The 17,754-nt window shown below is 43.1% G+C and overlaps 1 protein-coding gene across 2 annotated transcripts in view; it reads left to right on the forward strand.

Moving 5' to 3' along the window:
• The window catches only part of snx17 (sorting nexin 17), an 88,463-nt gene extending 79,533 nt beyond the window's left edge, over positions 1–8,930 (forward strand). For both annotated transcript variants that reach the window (XM_072245867.1, XM_072245873.1), the window contains exon 15: positions 2,907–8,930. In XM_072245867.1, coding sequence (XP_072101968.1) covers positions 2,907–3,026 — 120 coding nt within the window. In that variant the 3' untranslated portion in view covers positions 3,027–8,930. The remainder of the gene's footprint in view (positions 1–2,906) is intronic.
• The last annotated feature ends 8,824 nt before the right edge of the window (positions 8,931–17,754 follow it).

The raw sequence follows: 17,754 nt of genomic DNA on the forward strand, positions 1-17,754 counted from the left end.
CACCCAATTGCCCACCATTGAGAACATCTACCATAAACACAGCCTGGGCAAGGCGAAAAGCATTATCAAGGATGCATCTCACCCTAACCATGGACTTCTTACTCTCCTCCCATCCAGTAGATGCTACAGGAGCCTCCGCTCCCACACCAACAGGCACAGGAAGAGCTTCTCCCCCGAGACTGAACCTCTCATCACAGCGCTAAGCAGTATTGCACCCATACTGTACTGTCTCAGTACTATTTGTGTGCTGTAGCACTTACTTTTTATTCGCAGTTATTTTATAAATAACACTATTCTTTGCATTTCTGGTCAGATACTAACTGCATTTCATTGGCTTTGTATCTGTACTCAGCACAATGACAATAAAGTTGAATCTAATCGCCGATCTTTCCCATTCACTTACAATTTTTTTCATCACCATATGAGGAGACGTCATCAATGCACTGCGGTGTGTCTTCTGAATGGTTGGCCTTTATATACTTATCAGAATCCTTTATTATTGCCAAGTATGTGGACACATACAGGGAATTTGATGCCGGTTTCCCTGAGCTCTCGCTGTACAGAATCAAAAAGCAAACAAAACAATAGTGCAAATAATCGTGAACTATATACAATGAGGTATACCTGGGTATGTACAGGTGGACTTAGTTTATAATAGACTAAAATTCAAGTGTTCATAAGACTGATGGCATACAGAGAGAAACAAACAGCTGATTGGTCGTCATTATGGAAACTCAATTGGAACGTAGGGCGAAGGTCTCATTACCAATAAGTTGTGTGGCTAACTCTGTGTTGTGGTCTGGAATTTAGCCCACAATGGCTTATAAATAGGATCGTGGTCTACATGTCTGTTTATAGAATTGTTTGTGGAAAACAGTGCTATTGTTAACGCAAACACGAGGAAATCTGCAGGTGCTGGAATTTCAAGCAACACACATAAAAGTTGCTGGTGAACGCAGCAGGCCAGGCAGCATCTATAGGAAGAGGTACAGTCGACGTTTCGGGCTGAGACCCTGCGTCAGGACTAACGAAGGGTCTCGCCCCGAAACGTTGACTGTACCTCTTCCTAGAGATGCTGCCTGGCCTGCTGTGTTCACCAACTTTTATGTGTGCTGTTATTATATCAGCCAAACTGGGAGGAAACTATCCACAAGGATCTATGAGCATCAGCTGGCCATAAAGTGGCATGACCAACTCTCCCTAGTCTCTACCCATGAAGATTGAGAGAAGCACAAATTCAACTGGGCATCACTCAAAGTCATGGCACAAGTAAAGAGGTGGCACGTAAGAGAATTCTTAGAAGCATGGTTTTCCGCAACCAATTCTATAAACCAACGTAGATCTCTATCCTATTTATGAGCCAATGTGGGCTAAATTCCAGACCACAATTCACAGTTTGCCACACAATCAATCAGTAACAAGATCCCCTCCCTATATCACAATTGAGTTTCAGTAATGCCGCTCAATCAGTTGATTAAGTATACAATGGCCAAGCATTTGGAGAGAACACCACAAATTAATAGTGCACCAATGATGTCTTCTCATATGGTGACAACGTTTGCAAGTGAATTGCCAAGATCAGAGAACAACTCAATCCAACCAATAAAACACTTAAATTACATGTGTTATACAAAAAAAATTAAGTAGGTGGTTCAAAAAGAGAGCAAAAAAAAATGAGGTAGTGTTCAGAAGTTCATTGTCCGTTCAGAAATCTGACAGGGGAAGAAGCTGTTCCTGAAATGCTGAGTGTGTATCTTCAGACTTCTGGAACATTAACTTCATGGTAGCAATGAGAAGTGGGCATGTCCTGGGTGATGGGGGCCCTTAACAATGGGTGCTGCCCTCTTGAGGCATATCAAAAGGTGAAGCCTCAAGGAGGAGGTGCCTTTTGAAGGTACAAATAATTAGTGCAAAAAGTGAACAAGATAGTGACTCCTGCATGTCTGCCATTTACTGATTGCCTTTCTCTCACATTTGACCTCCCAAAGTGCAACACCTCATTTATTTTATTGAGCAATACAATGTGGAGCAGGCCTTCAAGCCACGCCACCCCAGCAACACCCAACACTTCAATCATATAAACTCCATCTGCCATTTCTCTCTCCACATTTCCAACTGGACTATATCCTTTTGAAGCCTTTGGCAACATTCCTGTCTGGAACCAGATGAGGGAGAGGATCCAGTGGGTGAAATGACTGGAGTAGTTTGTTTCCAAGACCTACAAATTCCTTCACACAACTGAAATTCCTTAAAGCTCAGCAATGAAAAATAATTCAGCAAAGTGTTATGAGTGTAAATGATAAAACTCAAGATTTTGCAGATGCTGGAAATCCAGAACAACACACAAAAAATGCTGGAGGAACACAGCAGGTCAGGCAGCATCTTCGGAAATGAATAAACACTCGACACTTCAGGCTGAGGCCCTTCATCAGGACGAGAGTGTAAATAATTAGGCTTTAGACCACCTTATTGGAAAGTGATGAAAATAAATTCTGTAGGAGTTTCCAAAAAGTAATTTCATGGGTAGATAAAGGTTGGTAAGGTTATGGAGAAATGGCTGAGGTGCAAAACTAAATTAGACACCCCTTTCCCAGTGTCAGCAGAAGTACATGGAACAAATAGCTACCTTTGGAGTAGTAATGTTTGCTGATTTTTGTCCTTAATTAGGATTTTGTTTATTTGTATCTTGGGTTAGAACCTACTACAGTGATCATTTCTAAACCAGTGAGAAAACTGGTTTTGATTATTAAAAGTGAGATCAAAGGTGAAAGAATATCAGGAAAATTCATTACACATTCAGTTTACCACAATTTATCTATTATATGCTGGAGAAATTAAATATTTTAAATGTTAATGTTTTAGTTTTGATGTTTAACTTTTTTGCTTTTTTCTCCTCCCGCTTGCAGAGTAAACTTTCTTCTGTTAGTATCCGCGGGATCAGCGCTTCCAATTCCTCTGGTGATGTCAGTGCTAATGACTTCCACGGTAACTATGCTTTTGAGGGAATTGGTGATGATGATTTGTGAAGTCTGTCAAGTGAACCAATCTACTTGCCTGGAGAGAAGCCAAAATCTTGCACTTGCATCTGCCTGGTTTGCACTGAATTGAATGAGAAAGATTTGACTGCTGTTGGGAAGGTGTCATCTTTGGTTGCGATGCATGTCAAGAAGCAACAATGTTAAAGGGTCGTGATGTCTATGATCATGATTAACACCAAATTATCGTTTACTAGAGTATTTTGCACAATGATTCAAATTTGTTTTGAAAATCTAAAAGATCCTCAAGTTTACACATCAATATCAATTGAATTTAACAGTATTTTTTAAAATAGATGAAATCTGTAGTTTTCCAGGTGGAGTTAGTGTCTAATCTTGTGAGTATAAGGACAAATGACAATGCTAACATATTTACAGATTGGAGTAGTGGTTTGTAAAAATATTATATAACAAAATGACATCAGATCAACGTTGAAATTAAGGACTTTGTAATAGCTATGCACCACATTGATTATGTAGGTGTAGTCAGCTCAAAAAATCCATTTGCAGAGAAAACCTATTGGTCATTGTGTGGCAAAATTACTCCTCTAGTTTCTCAGTTGCCTTATTTCAGTGCACATTTGCCATTGTTTAGCTATCTGTTGTATTGCCTGTGTCTTATATTGATGGGTTATGGCTCATTATCACCTTTCATCTGCATAAATCCATTGTTTTCCTGTGCAACAGTATCGCTCTAATTCTACGTGGCGACCTAGGACGATTCCCAAGTGAATTCTGAGTTAATTTTACTTCATTGTGATGCAGCATTCTGGTTGTGGAAGGCTGCAAGTTTGTAACTCAATGCATTCATGGAGCAGACCAATGTTGAAACATAGTTGGATTGTGTTAATGATGTGTACTTTCCCTCTGCAATCCTTCAAACCTAATCCTGTGTGTGCACAATATATACATTCTGAAAGCAAGGTACAAGGTCAATCAAAGTAATTTGATCAAGTAATTTTAACAGAACTGTTACAGCTGAAAAACTCTGACCAAATATTCAGAATGGAGTGATTCTGTTCAAACACTGAGTTACAATCTTGTCAGTAAAAGGCCTAACGAGGGCTTAATTAACTTGCCTATACAGCAACCTGTAACATCATGTAGTATCAAACTGAACAACATAGCAGTGTTTGCTCTTGCCGTACTTTCAATATCAAATCATGCTTGGGAATCAATAATAGAAGATAAGTTGGCTGTTAACTTCAATAAATAAGAAGAATGCCATTGTGTTCTGATTATAACAAACTTAAAACTATTCAGTCATACAACCTTACATGAAAAGATTTTTCATGTTAAGATTGGAAAAGTCAATGCTTGGATGTAAACATGGACAATCTTTGATACCATGCAGCTTAGTGTAAAGGATTGGGCCTTTGTGTGTTACTAAAAAGGACCAGAATGATTTCCAGTGACAACAGCTTCAATACATTTGCTTTTGGCCATCCTTAACATAATCGGGCTACCCAGCAGTCTGAGTCACATATATTTGTATGCTTTCAAGCCCTGAAGACCTTTGATAATTAACAGTTACTTAGTGCTGTGTCTTTCTGGTAATGGCACTGTACTTCACTGCTGTTAGTTATGGTTGATGTTACTGATGTCAGATTGTCTTTCTTAATGTCCTTTGCATCTAAAAATGTCTGATGCCTCGTATCTTTTCAAAGCCACTTTAAATACCCCAAAGAAAAAAATTGAAGCTGATACAATTAAATTCATACATGCTGTGTTGCTTTGATTGCAAGTCAGTGGAATAACATTTGGACAGATGATCAAGATAGAGATTTGAAAAGCTTGAAACTGTAACACTGCATGCATGGGGAAAAAGATCCTGCAGCTAGGAATTGTGATATTAAAAGCAAGGCAACAGTTAAAAATAGATTGCACAATCCAGTCAGAACTCTTCTGAGGAAAGATGAACATTCTGATATGGTAAGTCTGTTTATGTCTTAATTCCAGCTTTCTTTATTTTGGCCTCCAACATTTCACAAATATCGACCTATTAAGAATAGACTTGAATTCAAAATATTCGGTAAGAATAAATGATTGCAGACAGTGATCAAAAGTAAAACCTGATGGATTGTGAAACTAATACAGAATTGTAGTATTTCAGATACCTCATGGAAAAGCGAGAATCTCAACACAGGTTTGACAATCCAGATGTACCAGAAATATCCCATTACAGTGTAGCCGTAACAGGTTAGGACCTGTTCCTCACAACCTCCTAGATCATGCATTAACAGTGTAGAATGGTTTTGATTTAGTTGTAATTTTATCCACTTTGTAAATTAAAATTATATTTTCAGAGAACAGCGAGATAATTATACTTGTTTGACCATCTATAGAGCATCTCAGCTCTCAAATAGTGTCTGGAAAGACATGTCAGGAATTGCATCCTCTCGGGTGAAATTATTGTCCTTTTCTCCAGTGACTAGTTTGTGAACACCTCAAATAATAGAAGAAAATGGGAAATATGTGTTTTCTGTCTTCATGAAATTGTATCTTTTCATCCAGAAATTCTTCTGCTTGCATTTGATAGTACATGCTTGATAACCTCAGCTCACAAAATAACATAGTTCCATGCAGAGAATTAAAGCTGCATTAGAACTCAAAATTATAAGTACTTATAACCTAAGTCTTGGTTATGTGTATAATGAGAAACAAATTCCATATAAGTCAATGTTACACACTGTTCTCTGAATCTATTGACTTAATTTTTCTGGCATCTTTCCAGAAGTGTCTGTTTCTGAAGTCTGATGCATAACACTACTTAAAGGGTGCCCAGAATTATAATACAATACTAAAAATCCATGTGAATTTATGAATTTTCATTTTCTCAGCATTATCTCTTTTATACAGAGCTTGTTTATACCATCTTATTATTTAAATTAAGTTACGAAGTCATGGTTAAGTCCCTGAAATTTCTGACACTGTGACAGCAGAATAATCTTTTTTAGGAGGGGCCAAGGACAAAATTAAATGTATTTCCCTATTTATGCCTCTCACCAAGAAAAGAACCACACAGATTCCCATGAAAGAGAAGTATCTTTTGGTAGGCCTTTTCACTGAGTGGAAAAATTCCTGTAGAAATATCCATGGTACTTCCATCTGATAGAAGCAGTGGACAGGTGTACCTTTCGGTAGTTATTAAAACTACATAATATAGATTTCCTTGAGTCATGCAACCTCTATTGCTGTAAATTGAGAGAGGAAGCTGTTTTATCAAAAAAAAAAATCCTTGGATACTCCTTTAAGATGGTTGACAACCCTACTGGGGCATAGACCGCCCACCAACAGCAGCTCACCGGAGTCCTCTGTCCTGGGCCAGCCTTTCAAGTTATTCCAGGTGTAACCCATCTTCTGGTGTATCCTTCCTCACTCAGGAATGAGGTCTTTGGAGCTTCTGTAACAGGATGGGGTTGCTAGCTCCATGCCCAACACCCCTCCTTTAGCAGTTGGGCTTAGGGACCGTCCATGGCAGAGATGACAAATACAATAGATTCTTTAAAATATTTTTTGAACCTTAAACATTGTGGCCATGAAGCTATCTGCTTCCATATTTTGCAGATGCACAGTGTTTGTGATTCTTTTTACAAATGTAAATATAACTGATTTAGTATATTGAAGCGGAGGCAGTAATGGAAGCTCAATGCCTTGTATATGCTGCTGTTCCTGTTTTTAATTTCCAATTTTAAGCTTGCAAATTTATACCTGATGGGCTCAGCAACTTAAAATGGTGATCTTTTAGGGCTAAATTTTGAGCAACAAATTGTAGCCTGTTTTGATAAATTTTGCAAGAAAGCATTCCAATTTTGGCTCTGGAGAAGTTGAAATATTATACAGTATATATGTGTATGAGAGATTTACTCTGGTTGTTATAAATGTGTAGAAGGCTTAAGCAATCCAACCACTTGGTCCATAATTGTAGTCCTTGTATTTATGCATAGACATATAATTAGCTGTCTCAAAGGAGATCTTTTAGTGATATGAATCTCCTTTAGTTATTTAAACAAGTTATCTAACACAATTAGACATGCATTCAAATACTTCGAATAGTCCTTACAGCAAAGTATGTGATTATTCGGAAGTACTTAAGGAATGTCTCATAATATTCTGTATATTGAAGCATTGTTTTCATTGCAGTCAATAACATATAAACTAACTATTTTTGTACTATATAATGTACAATATCATTAGAAATTTTTTTATTTCCATTAACAGAAAACAGATTGGGCAAAAATGCATTATGTATAATAAAATGTCTACATTAGAAACATGAATAGGGACCACAGTTTAGCACCTTAAGTCAGTTTGTTTAAAAAAATTATTTATGATAGTTAGATTTGTCTACGTGTATCCACCATGATTTGAATGTCTCCCACTTATATGTTGCAAAACCCATTTCGTTATTGCTCCTATTACTCCTATAGAATTTGTCCTATTGGCAGTGAATAATTGCAAGGCTAATTACGTTTTGCTTCTTTATGAAGTAGCATCTAAAATTGTATGAATCGTATCTCCATGCCTTTATTTCTTCAGTTTAATATAATGATTGAATACCTGCACATACTCCACTGCTTATCAAGATGTCAGTTTGATCCCATGATTGTTGGACAATTTTTCGTAAGACATAGTACATCTGAGTTTCCTGCAAAGTTTTACAAATTAAATTTGTTCAATTTTTAAATCTTTGTTCATAAAGTAGGTTGATAAATCATGTTATGAAACTATATTTAATCTTGTCACCTTGCAGACAAAAAGCATGCATATCATTATGTAAATTGTTTTTGAGTGGAATAGATTCCTTTGAATTAGGTTAACATGAACTTTTTTCCATATTGTTCCCCCTCTTTCTTCCTCCCCCCCCCGCTATTTTGCCATGTTGAAAAGTTTTTCACTTTCAGACCATAAGAAGTATGTATTTTAAAAGGGTTCAAAGTCATGCCATGTGCTTTAAAAGTTTATCTTCTCCCATCAAGGTAATCTTTTTATTAACATTAAAAAATCAAGATATTTTGAACAATTTCTTTAAAATAACCGATACAACATGAATGCCAAATGTTGCATTTTTGAAGCACTTTAAGAGTGACTTTCTTAACATTATGACCATTATGCTTAAATTGTGAGGCACTTGCACATTTGTTGGGGCTGAAGTGCCTAGGGTACAAGTGAGTTGATTGACAATTAAGCTGTGAGTTTTCCTATCATGTTATGAACTTAGTCCAAGAATCTGTCATTTCAAATATCATCCTACCTACTGTCCCTTTTTTTTGAAAGTGCAGTCCTAAATGAATATTGGATATTAAATATATGTCAGTGTTCTTATCCAAGTAGATGGGTAAAAGCAAGAAGCATTGCCAAAGGCTTGACCATATTCAGTCTGCCTGCAGTAATCATCTTAGTTTCTGATAGAAGTGGTACAAGGGATAGAGACATCTTTTGAAAAATTGTGATTTTTGATTTGAATGGAATAACTGGTGTAGCCATATCTGAAGATTTTATAACTGGAACTATATGAGTTAGTGTTTGAAAATTTCAAGATTAATGCATGGCCTGTATGGATCTTTCTCTGTTTTCCACCATGTTAAGATTTGAAGTTTTCTTGTGTACCAATTGTTTCATCCTATGTCGTTGTGAGATTTCATACTTTGATCTTGTTCCAATAAATGGTATCACTCTGCTCTGTTTAACTGTTATGCTCTAATATTGACCTTATGACTTTAAAAAGTTGCTTATTTACTTCCTGGTAATGCACCTTAATGTAACACTAATTGCCTAGTCTGTATTATAGCTTGTTTTCCTGTATGTATCTATACCAGCAGAAATCTGATAAGCTGATTTAATTTTTATATTGCAAAGCTATAATATGCAAATAAAACTATTTTCATAATGTGATTTTAATAGTGAATATTTGTCTTTCACCTGCATAATAGGCCTTGTATTATATTGAACTAAGACACATGATGAATATGAGATTCTGCAGATGGGAAACAGGTTGACACTCAAAAGCTAGAGGTACTCAACAGGTCAGACAACATGTATGGAAATGAATAAACAGTTGATGTTTTGGTCTGACACTCTTCACAAGGACTTATTCCTGTTTACATGCTGCCTCATCTGCTAATTTCCTCCACTATTTTGTGTGTGTCACTCTGGGTTTCCAACATCTGTAGAATTTCTTTGAGATCATTTGCTGTTGTGTTAATGAGCTACAGATAAATATACATATTCACCTGAAAATGTATATGTAAAATGTAGCTGGAAATTGTATATCAATTCTTTACATTTAGCCCAAGCTCATCTTTTAATGTCATACCTTCCTGAAAAACTGCTGACTGGTTTTGCAACGTATCTTTTTGCACCATTGCTTTCAGTTGAATTTGACTGAATTGTAGAATGTGGCCTTAAAACATTGCTGGAAGTCCAGTGCATTATGAAGAAGTCAACTTCATCAACTTTATAGAAGCATAAATTACTGTTGGATGTAGTGTATTAATCAGATTTAACAAGTTCTTCAAGAACTGCCAGGTCCCTTAGGCAACGGAACTTTACTGTGTGTGACAGGTTTCAAATTCAGCCATTTGTTTGTCTCCTTGCTGGAGGCAGGAAATGAAGGGTTGGGGAGATGTACTTCTGAAAAATCCTTCATTCCAGGGTGTTTCTCGGTATTATGCTTAAGTGACTTAAGATTTTCTATATCATGCTACATCAGTTTATTTTAAATCCTGCTAATACTATTTCTTAAATCTTTAGGCTGGTGGTTATACATAGTAAGATTAAACTTGACCCTAGCCAGTGAGATGTCTGTTGTGTAACAGTAGTGATTATGCACATGATATGAGATCTCAGTAAGTGAGTTTGTGGCCTCGGTGGGTTTATTTAGTTCAGGGAACTTTAAAACTTTATTTGGTGACAGAAGTAGGTGACTTGAAATGTTAATCTGGCGGCACAGATATCATAGTTTCATGGTAGACCACCTTACAAACAATACAGAGACTTTCTTAATAAGTGAAACAAAATATGAACTGAAAACCTTGGCCGAGCCAAAGGCTAAGGCCTTTGACAGCAAAGAACAGTAGGGTACTGTGGCAGGCTCCAATGACTAGGTTAGTAGGTTAAACGTTAAAACAGTAACTAGAGTGCCAGCAGATGGGGTTAATTATGGTCCAAATGGACATGCTGGGTGGAATGGGCCAGCACCCTGAGGCTTAGCTCTCTGATGAAAGGTACAGTGACAGATTGCTGATGATGGATGCATAGATAGAGGGAAGTTGTAAGGAGGTGACAGAGACAACTGGAGCATAAGTAACACGGGAAAATGTGAAAGTACCCATTCCAGAGGAGAATTTTTTAAAAAAACATTGTGGAAATGCCAAGAGATCACAGACCTCCAATATATAGAGGGGATAGGGGGCACTCTGGCGCGAATTGTAAAAGGTGTAGCATTCATGCACAGCAAGCAATTAAGAGAGTTATCAGCATTTGTTAATTTATTTGAAGGTCGATTGCAGACAAAACAGAAGATTCAGCTGATGCTGGAGATCCAGAGCAATGCACACAAATTTGCAGACAAAAGTAGGCAGCTACTATTCTGGTTTTATAGGGCATCGGGGAGACCTTATTGAAAGGGATAGAGAGTGTGGACATGCAGAGGATGTTTTCTATACTGGAGGAGGCTCGGATCAGAGAACATAACCTCAGAGATGAGATGAGGAACTTCTTTAGCCAGAGGTTGGTGAATCTGTGAAAGCTATGCAAATTTTATTTAATGCTGAAGTGGAACCTGCATCCATCATTCGTGTTGGCAGCTGGTTCCACACACTCACCATCCTGAGTGAAATTCTCTCTCATGTTTCCTTTCAGCATTTCACCTTTCACCCTTAACCCATGACCTCTAGTAGTCTCTCACATCCTCAGTAGAAAAAGCCTGTTTGCATTTATCCTATCTAAAGACAAGTCAAAAGGGCAATGTTATGTTAGTTATGGGAGATTTTAACATGCAGGTTGATTGGGAAAATCAGTTTGGTAATGGATCTCAGTAGAGTGAGTTTGTTGAATGCCCAAGAGATGGCTCTTTAGGGCAGTTTGTCGTTGAGACTACTAGGGGATCAGCTATACTGGATTGGGTGTTATGTAATGAACCCGGAGGCAATTGGAGAGCTTAAGGCAAAAGAACCCTTCGGGACCAGTGATTACAATATGACTGAGTCCAACTTAAAATTTGATAAGGAGAAAATAAAGTCTGATGTAGCAGTATTTCATTGGAGTAAGGGAAATTACAATGGTATGAGAGAGGAGTTGGCCAAACTAAATGGGAAGGAGCTGCTGGCAGGGATGTCAGCAGAGCAGCAGTGGTGTGAGTTTCTGGGAAAAATGAAGGTGCAGGGCACATGTATTCCAAAAATGAAGAAATACTCAAATGGTAAAATAATACAACCGTGGCTGACAAGGGACGTCAAAGCCATTGTAAAAGCAAAAGAAAGGGCATACAACAAAGCAAAAATTAGTGAGAAGATGAGGATTGGGAAGTTTTTAAAAACCTACAGAGAGCAACTAAAAAAACATTAGAAGGGGAAAAAATGAAATATAAAAGCAAGCCAGCAAATAATATCAAAGAAAGCTTTTTTTTCAAAGTAAGTTTTTTTTGTTAAAAATAAAACAGAAACGGGAGTGGATATAAGACCGCTAGAAAATGAGGCGGCTGATGAACTAAATGAGCATTTTGTGTCATTCTTATTTGTGGAAGGCACGAGCAGTATGCCAGATGTTGTAGTATGTGAAGGAAGAGAACTGGGAGCAGTTACTGTTACAAGACAGAAGGTGCTCAAAGAGCTGAAAGACCTAAAGGTGCATAAGTCACCCAGACCAGATGAACTGCATCCAAGGGTTCTGAAAGAGATGAGTGTTAGAAATTGTGGTAGCACTAGTATTGATCTTTCAAAAATCTTTGGACTCTGGCATGGTGCTAAAGGACTGAAAAATTGCAAATGCCACTCCACTCTTTAAGAAAGGAGGAAGACAATAGGTGCAGGAGTAGGCCATTCGGCCCTTTGAGCCAGTGCCGCCATTCACTGTGATCATGGCTGATCGTGCACTATCAGTATCCAGTTCCTGCCCTATCCCCATAACCTTTGATTCCACTATCTTTAAAAGCTCTATCCATCTCTTTTTTGAAAGCAGCCAGAGACTTGGCCTCCACAGCCTTATGGGGCAGAGCGTTCCATATATCCACCACTCTCTGGATGAAAAAGTTTTTCCTCAACTCCGTTCTAAATGGCTTGCCCCTAATTCTTAAACTGTGGCCCACATCAAAGTTGCTGGTGAACGCAGCAGGCCAGGCAGCATCTCTAGGAAGAGGTACAGTCGACATTTCAGGCTGAGACCCTGCGTCAGGACTAACTGAAGGAAGAGTTAGTAAGAGATTTGAAAGTGGGAGGATGAGGGGAGGTCCAAAATGATAGGAGAAGACAGGAGGGGGAGGGATGGAGCCAAGAGCTGGACAGATGATTGGCAAAGGGGATATGAGAGGATCATGGGGCAGGAGGTCCGGGGACAAAGACGGGGGGGGGGGGGGTGGAATCCAGAGGATGGGCAAGGGGTATAGTCAGAGGGAGAAAAAGGAGAGTGAGAGAAAGAATGTGTGTATAAAAATAAATAACGGGGGTATGGGGGGAGGTGGGGCATTAGTGGAAGTTTGAGAAGTCAATGTTCATGCCATCAGGTTGGAGGCTACCTAGACGGAATATAAGGTGTTGTTCCTCCAGCCTGACTGTGGCTTCATCTTTACAGTAGAGGAGGCCGTGGATAGACATATCAGAATGGAATGTGGAATTAAAATGTGTGGCCACGGGGAGATCCTGCTTTCTCTGGCGGACAGAGCATAGGTGTTCAGCAAAGCGGTCTCCCAGTCTGCGTCGGGTCTCGCCAATATATAGAAGGCCACATCGGGAGCACCGGACGCAGTATATCACCCCAGCCGACTCACAGGGGAAGTAATGTGTGGGGTCCTGATTGGTGGTAAGGGAGGAAGTATAAGGGCATATGTAGCACTTGTTCTGCTTACAAGGATAAGTGCCTGGAGGGAGATCGGTGGGAAGGGATGGGGGGGGACGAGTGAGCAAGGAGTCGCGTAGGGAGCGATCCCTGCGGAAAGGGGGGGGGGGCGGGAGGGAAAGGTGTGTTTAGTGGTGGGATCCCGCTGGAGGTGGCGGAAGTTACAGAGAGTAATATGTTGGACCCGGAGGCTGGTGGGGTGGTAGGTGAGGACCAGGGGAACCCTATTCCTAGTGGGGTGGTGGGAGGATGGAGTGAGAGCAGATGTGCGTGAAATGGGGGAGATGCGTTTGAAAGCAGAGTTGATGGTGGAGGAAGGGAAGCCCCTTTCTTTAAAAAAGGACATCTCCCTCGCCCTGGAATGAAAAGCCTCATCCGGAGAGCAGATGCGGCGGAGACGGAGGAATTGCGAGAAGGGGATGGCATGTTTGCAAGAGACAGGGTGAGAAGAGGAATAGTCCAGATAGCTGTGAGAGTCAGTAGGCTTATAGTAGACATCAGTGGATAAGCTGTCTCCAGAGACAGCGACAGAAAGATCTAGAAAGGGGAGGGAGGTGTCGGAAATGGACCAGGTAAACTTGAGGGCAGGGTGAAAGTTGGAGGCAAAGTTAATAAAGTCAACGAGCTCTGCATGCGTGCAGGAAGCAGCGCCAATGCAGTCGTCGATGTAGCGAAGGAAAAGTTGGGGGTGGGGGGCAGATACCAGAATATTTTTTTTATTTCAAAATATACTTTATTCAAAAATAAATATATACAATAAGCCATTCAATAACTTCTCCTCCTTTACATACGTTTCCATTATACTCAGTAAAATATCCGTATTAATAGCCACCCACGTGGCACTCCAGTAGTTCAGCTTAGCCTATCATTGTTGAGGGGTATACTCCCTGCCCACCGACCCCTCCCACTCCCACGGGTGGAGAAACCTATACTGTGGTCGGACCCCACCGGGCCCTTGCGGTGGCTGCACCAAGTTTCAGTGCGTCCCTCAGCACGTACTCCTGCAGCCGAGAGTGTGCCAGTCGGCAGCATTCTCCCACGGACATCTCCATGTGCTGGTAGATCATCAAGTTTCGGGCTGACCAAAGAGCGTCTTTCACCGAGTTGTTGATCTGCCAGCAGCACCGGATGTTGGTCTCCGTATGCGTCCCGGGAACAGCCCGTAGATCAGAGAGTCCTCTGTTACGCAGCTGCTGGGGATAAAACGTGACACTAGCCCGTCCATCCTCCTCCACACACTCTTTGCGAACTGGCAGTGTGCAAAGAGGTGGGTCACAGACTCCTCCTCACTGCAGTCCTCCCGTGGGCAGTGGGGGTGCGGGGACGACATTCCGGGCGTACAGGAGGGCTCTGACTGGGAGGGCCCCTCTCACCGCCAGCCAGGCGAGGTCTTGGTGCCTGTTGGTGAGATCTGGCGATGAAGCATTTTGCCAGATGAACTGGACAGTCTGCTCAGGGAACCACCCCACTGTGTCCATCACGTCCTTCTCCTGCAGTGCCTGCAGGACACTTCGTGCCGACCACTGCCTGATGGCCCTGTGGTCAAAGGCGTTCTCCTGGAAGAACTTAGCTACGTAGGACAGGTATGCCGGCAACGACCAGCTGACTGGGGCGTTGCGCGGGAGTGGGGCTAGACCCATCCTTTGTAGCCAGGGCGACAAGTAGAACCTGGGCACATAGTGGTACTTGGTGCCCACATACCTGGGCTCTACACACAACCTGATGCAGCCACATACGAAGCTGGCCATCAGGGTGAGGGCGACATTGGGGACGTTCTTGCCCCCGTTGTCCAGGGACTTGTGCATGACGGTCCGTCTCACCCGCTCCATCTTGGATCCCCAGACGAATCTGAAGACAGCCCGGGTGATTTCCGAGCTGTAGGAGCGGGGGACGGGCCAGACCTGCGCCAAGTACAGCAGCCCTGAGAGCACCTCACATCTGATGACCAGGTTCTTGCCCGTTATCGACAGGGAGCGTCCTCCCCACAGTCCCAGTTTCTGTTTCACCTTGGCAGTCCGCTCCTGCCAGTTCGTGTTGCACGCCTCAGCCCCTCCGAACCAGATCCCCAACACCTTCACGTGGTCAGACCTGATGGTGAAGGGGACGCTGGATCGGTCGGGCCAGTTGCCGAAGAGCATGGCTTCGCTCTTCGTGCGGTTGACCCTGGCCCCCGACACTAGCTCGAACTGTTCGCAGGTGCCAATCAACCTGCGAACTGACCTCGGATCAGAGCAGAAGACGGTGACATTGTCCATGTACAGGGAGATTTTCACTTGGGTCCCTCCACTGCCTGGCAGCGTCAACCCCTCTTATGCCCTCATCCCTCCTGATGGCTTCCGCAAAGGGTTCTATGCAGCAGACAAACAAGACAGGGGAGAGGGGACAGCCCTGCCTGACTCCAGACCTGATGGGGAAGCTGTCTGTTTCCCACCCGTTGACCTGGACTGCACTACGGATGTCTGTGTAGAGCAGTCTGATCCAATTCCGGATTCCCTCCCCAAATCCTATTTTGGAGAGCACGTCCGCCATGTACGTGTGCGATATCCTGTCGAAGACTTTCTCCTGGTCCAAGCTGACCAGGCCGGCGTCCACCCCCCTGTCCTGCACGTAGGCGATGGTGTCCCTCAGCAGCGCGAGGCTGTCTGAGATCTTCCTGCCCGGTACAGCACAGGTTTGGTCCGGGTGGATCACCTGTCCCAGAGCCGACTTGACCCTGTTGGCGATAGCCTTGGACAGGATCTTGTAGTCCACATTCAGGAGAGAGATGGGTCTCCAATTTCTAATGTCCTCCCTTTCCCCCTTCTGCTTGTAGATGAGGGTGATGACGCCCTTCCTCATGGACTCAGACATACTGCCGGCCAGAAGCATAGCGTTGTACACTTCCAGCAGGTCTGGGCCCATCCAGTTCCACAGAGCCGAGTACAACTCAGCCGGTAAGCCGTCGCTTCCGGGAGTCTTACCCGACCCAAAGGAACGGATGGAGCCTGTCAGCTCGTCCAGGGTCAGTGGCTGATCCAGACTCTCCCGCTTGCCGTCGTCTAAGACCTGCGTGATAGACGACAGGAAGTTGCGGGAGGCTGTGGATTCTGTGGCCTTTTCGTCGTACAGACCGGCATAGAAGGACTTGCAGATCCTCAGTATGTCGGTCTGCGAGGACGCGACTGAGCCGTCCTCTTCCTTAAGGTTGTGGATCACAGAGCTCCCCCTGTGCACCTTTTGGAAGAAGAAGCGTGAGCACGTCTCGTCCTGCTCCACGGTTTGGACCCTTGATCGGAAGATGATCTTGGAGGATTCAGCGGCGAGGTGCTGGGCTTGCCGGCCCTTCACCTCTCGCAATTCCTCCCTGACATCCACCCCCTTCGACTGCAGAAGGAGAAGTTGCTGCAACTCTGTCTGGAGTTTACGCAGTTCCCTCTGCTCCTGCCTTGCCTTCTGAATACCCTTGCGGATGAAGAACCTCTTAATGTTCTCCTTGGTGGCTTCCCACCAGTGAACCGGGGAATCAAAGAAGGCTTTCAAGGTTCTCCAACCTGTGTACTCCCTCTCTAGTTCCTCGATGTTCTCTGGGGTCAGCAGCTTTACGTTCAGCTTCCACGTCCCCCTGCCTGCCTTCTGGTCCTCCCGTAAGCGACAGGTGGCTCTCAGAAGGCAGTGGTCAGAGAAGAACACCGGCGTGACGTCGGTGGACCTGACCGTGAGGGACTCAGACAGGAAGAGGAAGTCGATCCGGGAGCGGGCTGAGCCGTCCGATCGTGTCCAGGTGGCTTGCGGCTGTGCTCCACCTGTGGGGGTGCCAAAGGCGTCGCGCAGCTTGGCTGTCTTCACCGTTTCCCTCAGGAGTCTAGAGGTACTGTCCAGCTTGCCGGGTCCTCCAGCTGCATCAATGGTGCAGTTGAAGTCTCCGGCCAGAACGACCGGCTGGGACGTCACCAGCAGCTGTGGGAGCTGCTCGAAGACGGCCAGCCGCTCGCTCCGCACGGGGGAGTTGTACACGTTGATCAGCCGGAGCGGAGTGCCCCGGTATTTGACGTCTGCTACCAGGAGGCGCCCCGCAACCACCTCTTTAACTTTGGTGATTGAGAAGTTGCCTCCCCGCAGCAGAATCCCCAGGCCGGAAGCGCGACAATCGTTGCCCCCCGACCACACAGACAAACTTTTTTCCACCACCGTGAATAGGTACGGAACATAGATTGTTCCACAAAGCCAACAAAAAGGCAGGCATAGCTAGGACCCATACGGGTGCCCATAGCTACACCTTTAGTTTGGAGGAAGTGGGAGGAGCCGAAGGAGAAATTATTAAGAGTAAGGACTAATTCCGCTAGACGGAGCAGAGTGGTGGTAGAGGGGAACTGATTAGGTCTGGAATCCAAAAAGAGGCGTAGAGCTTTGAGACCTTCCTGATGGGGGATGGAAGTATATAGGGACTGGACATCCATGGTGAAAATAAAGCGGTGGGGGCCAGGGAACTTAAAATCATCGAAAAGTTTAAGAAATGAGAAGTGTCACGAATATAGGTAGGAAGGGATTGAACAAGGGGGGATAAAACCGTGTCGAGGTATGCAGAAACGAGTTCGGTGGGGCAGGAGCAAGCTGAGACAATAGGTCTGCCAGGACAGGCAGGTTTGTGGATCTTGGGTAGGAGGTAGAAACGGGAAGTGCGAGGTGT

This window comes from Mobula birostris, chromosome 2 (assembly GCF_030028105.1).
Source record: "Mobula birostris isolate sMobBir1 chromosome 2, sMobBir1.hap1, whole genome shotgun sequence".
In the NCBI taxonomy this organism is placed as follows: Eukaryota; Metazoa; Chordata; class Chondrichthyes; order Myliobatiformes; family Myliobatidae; genus Mobula; species Mobula birostris.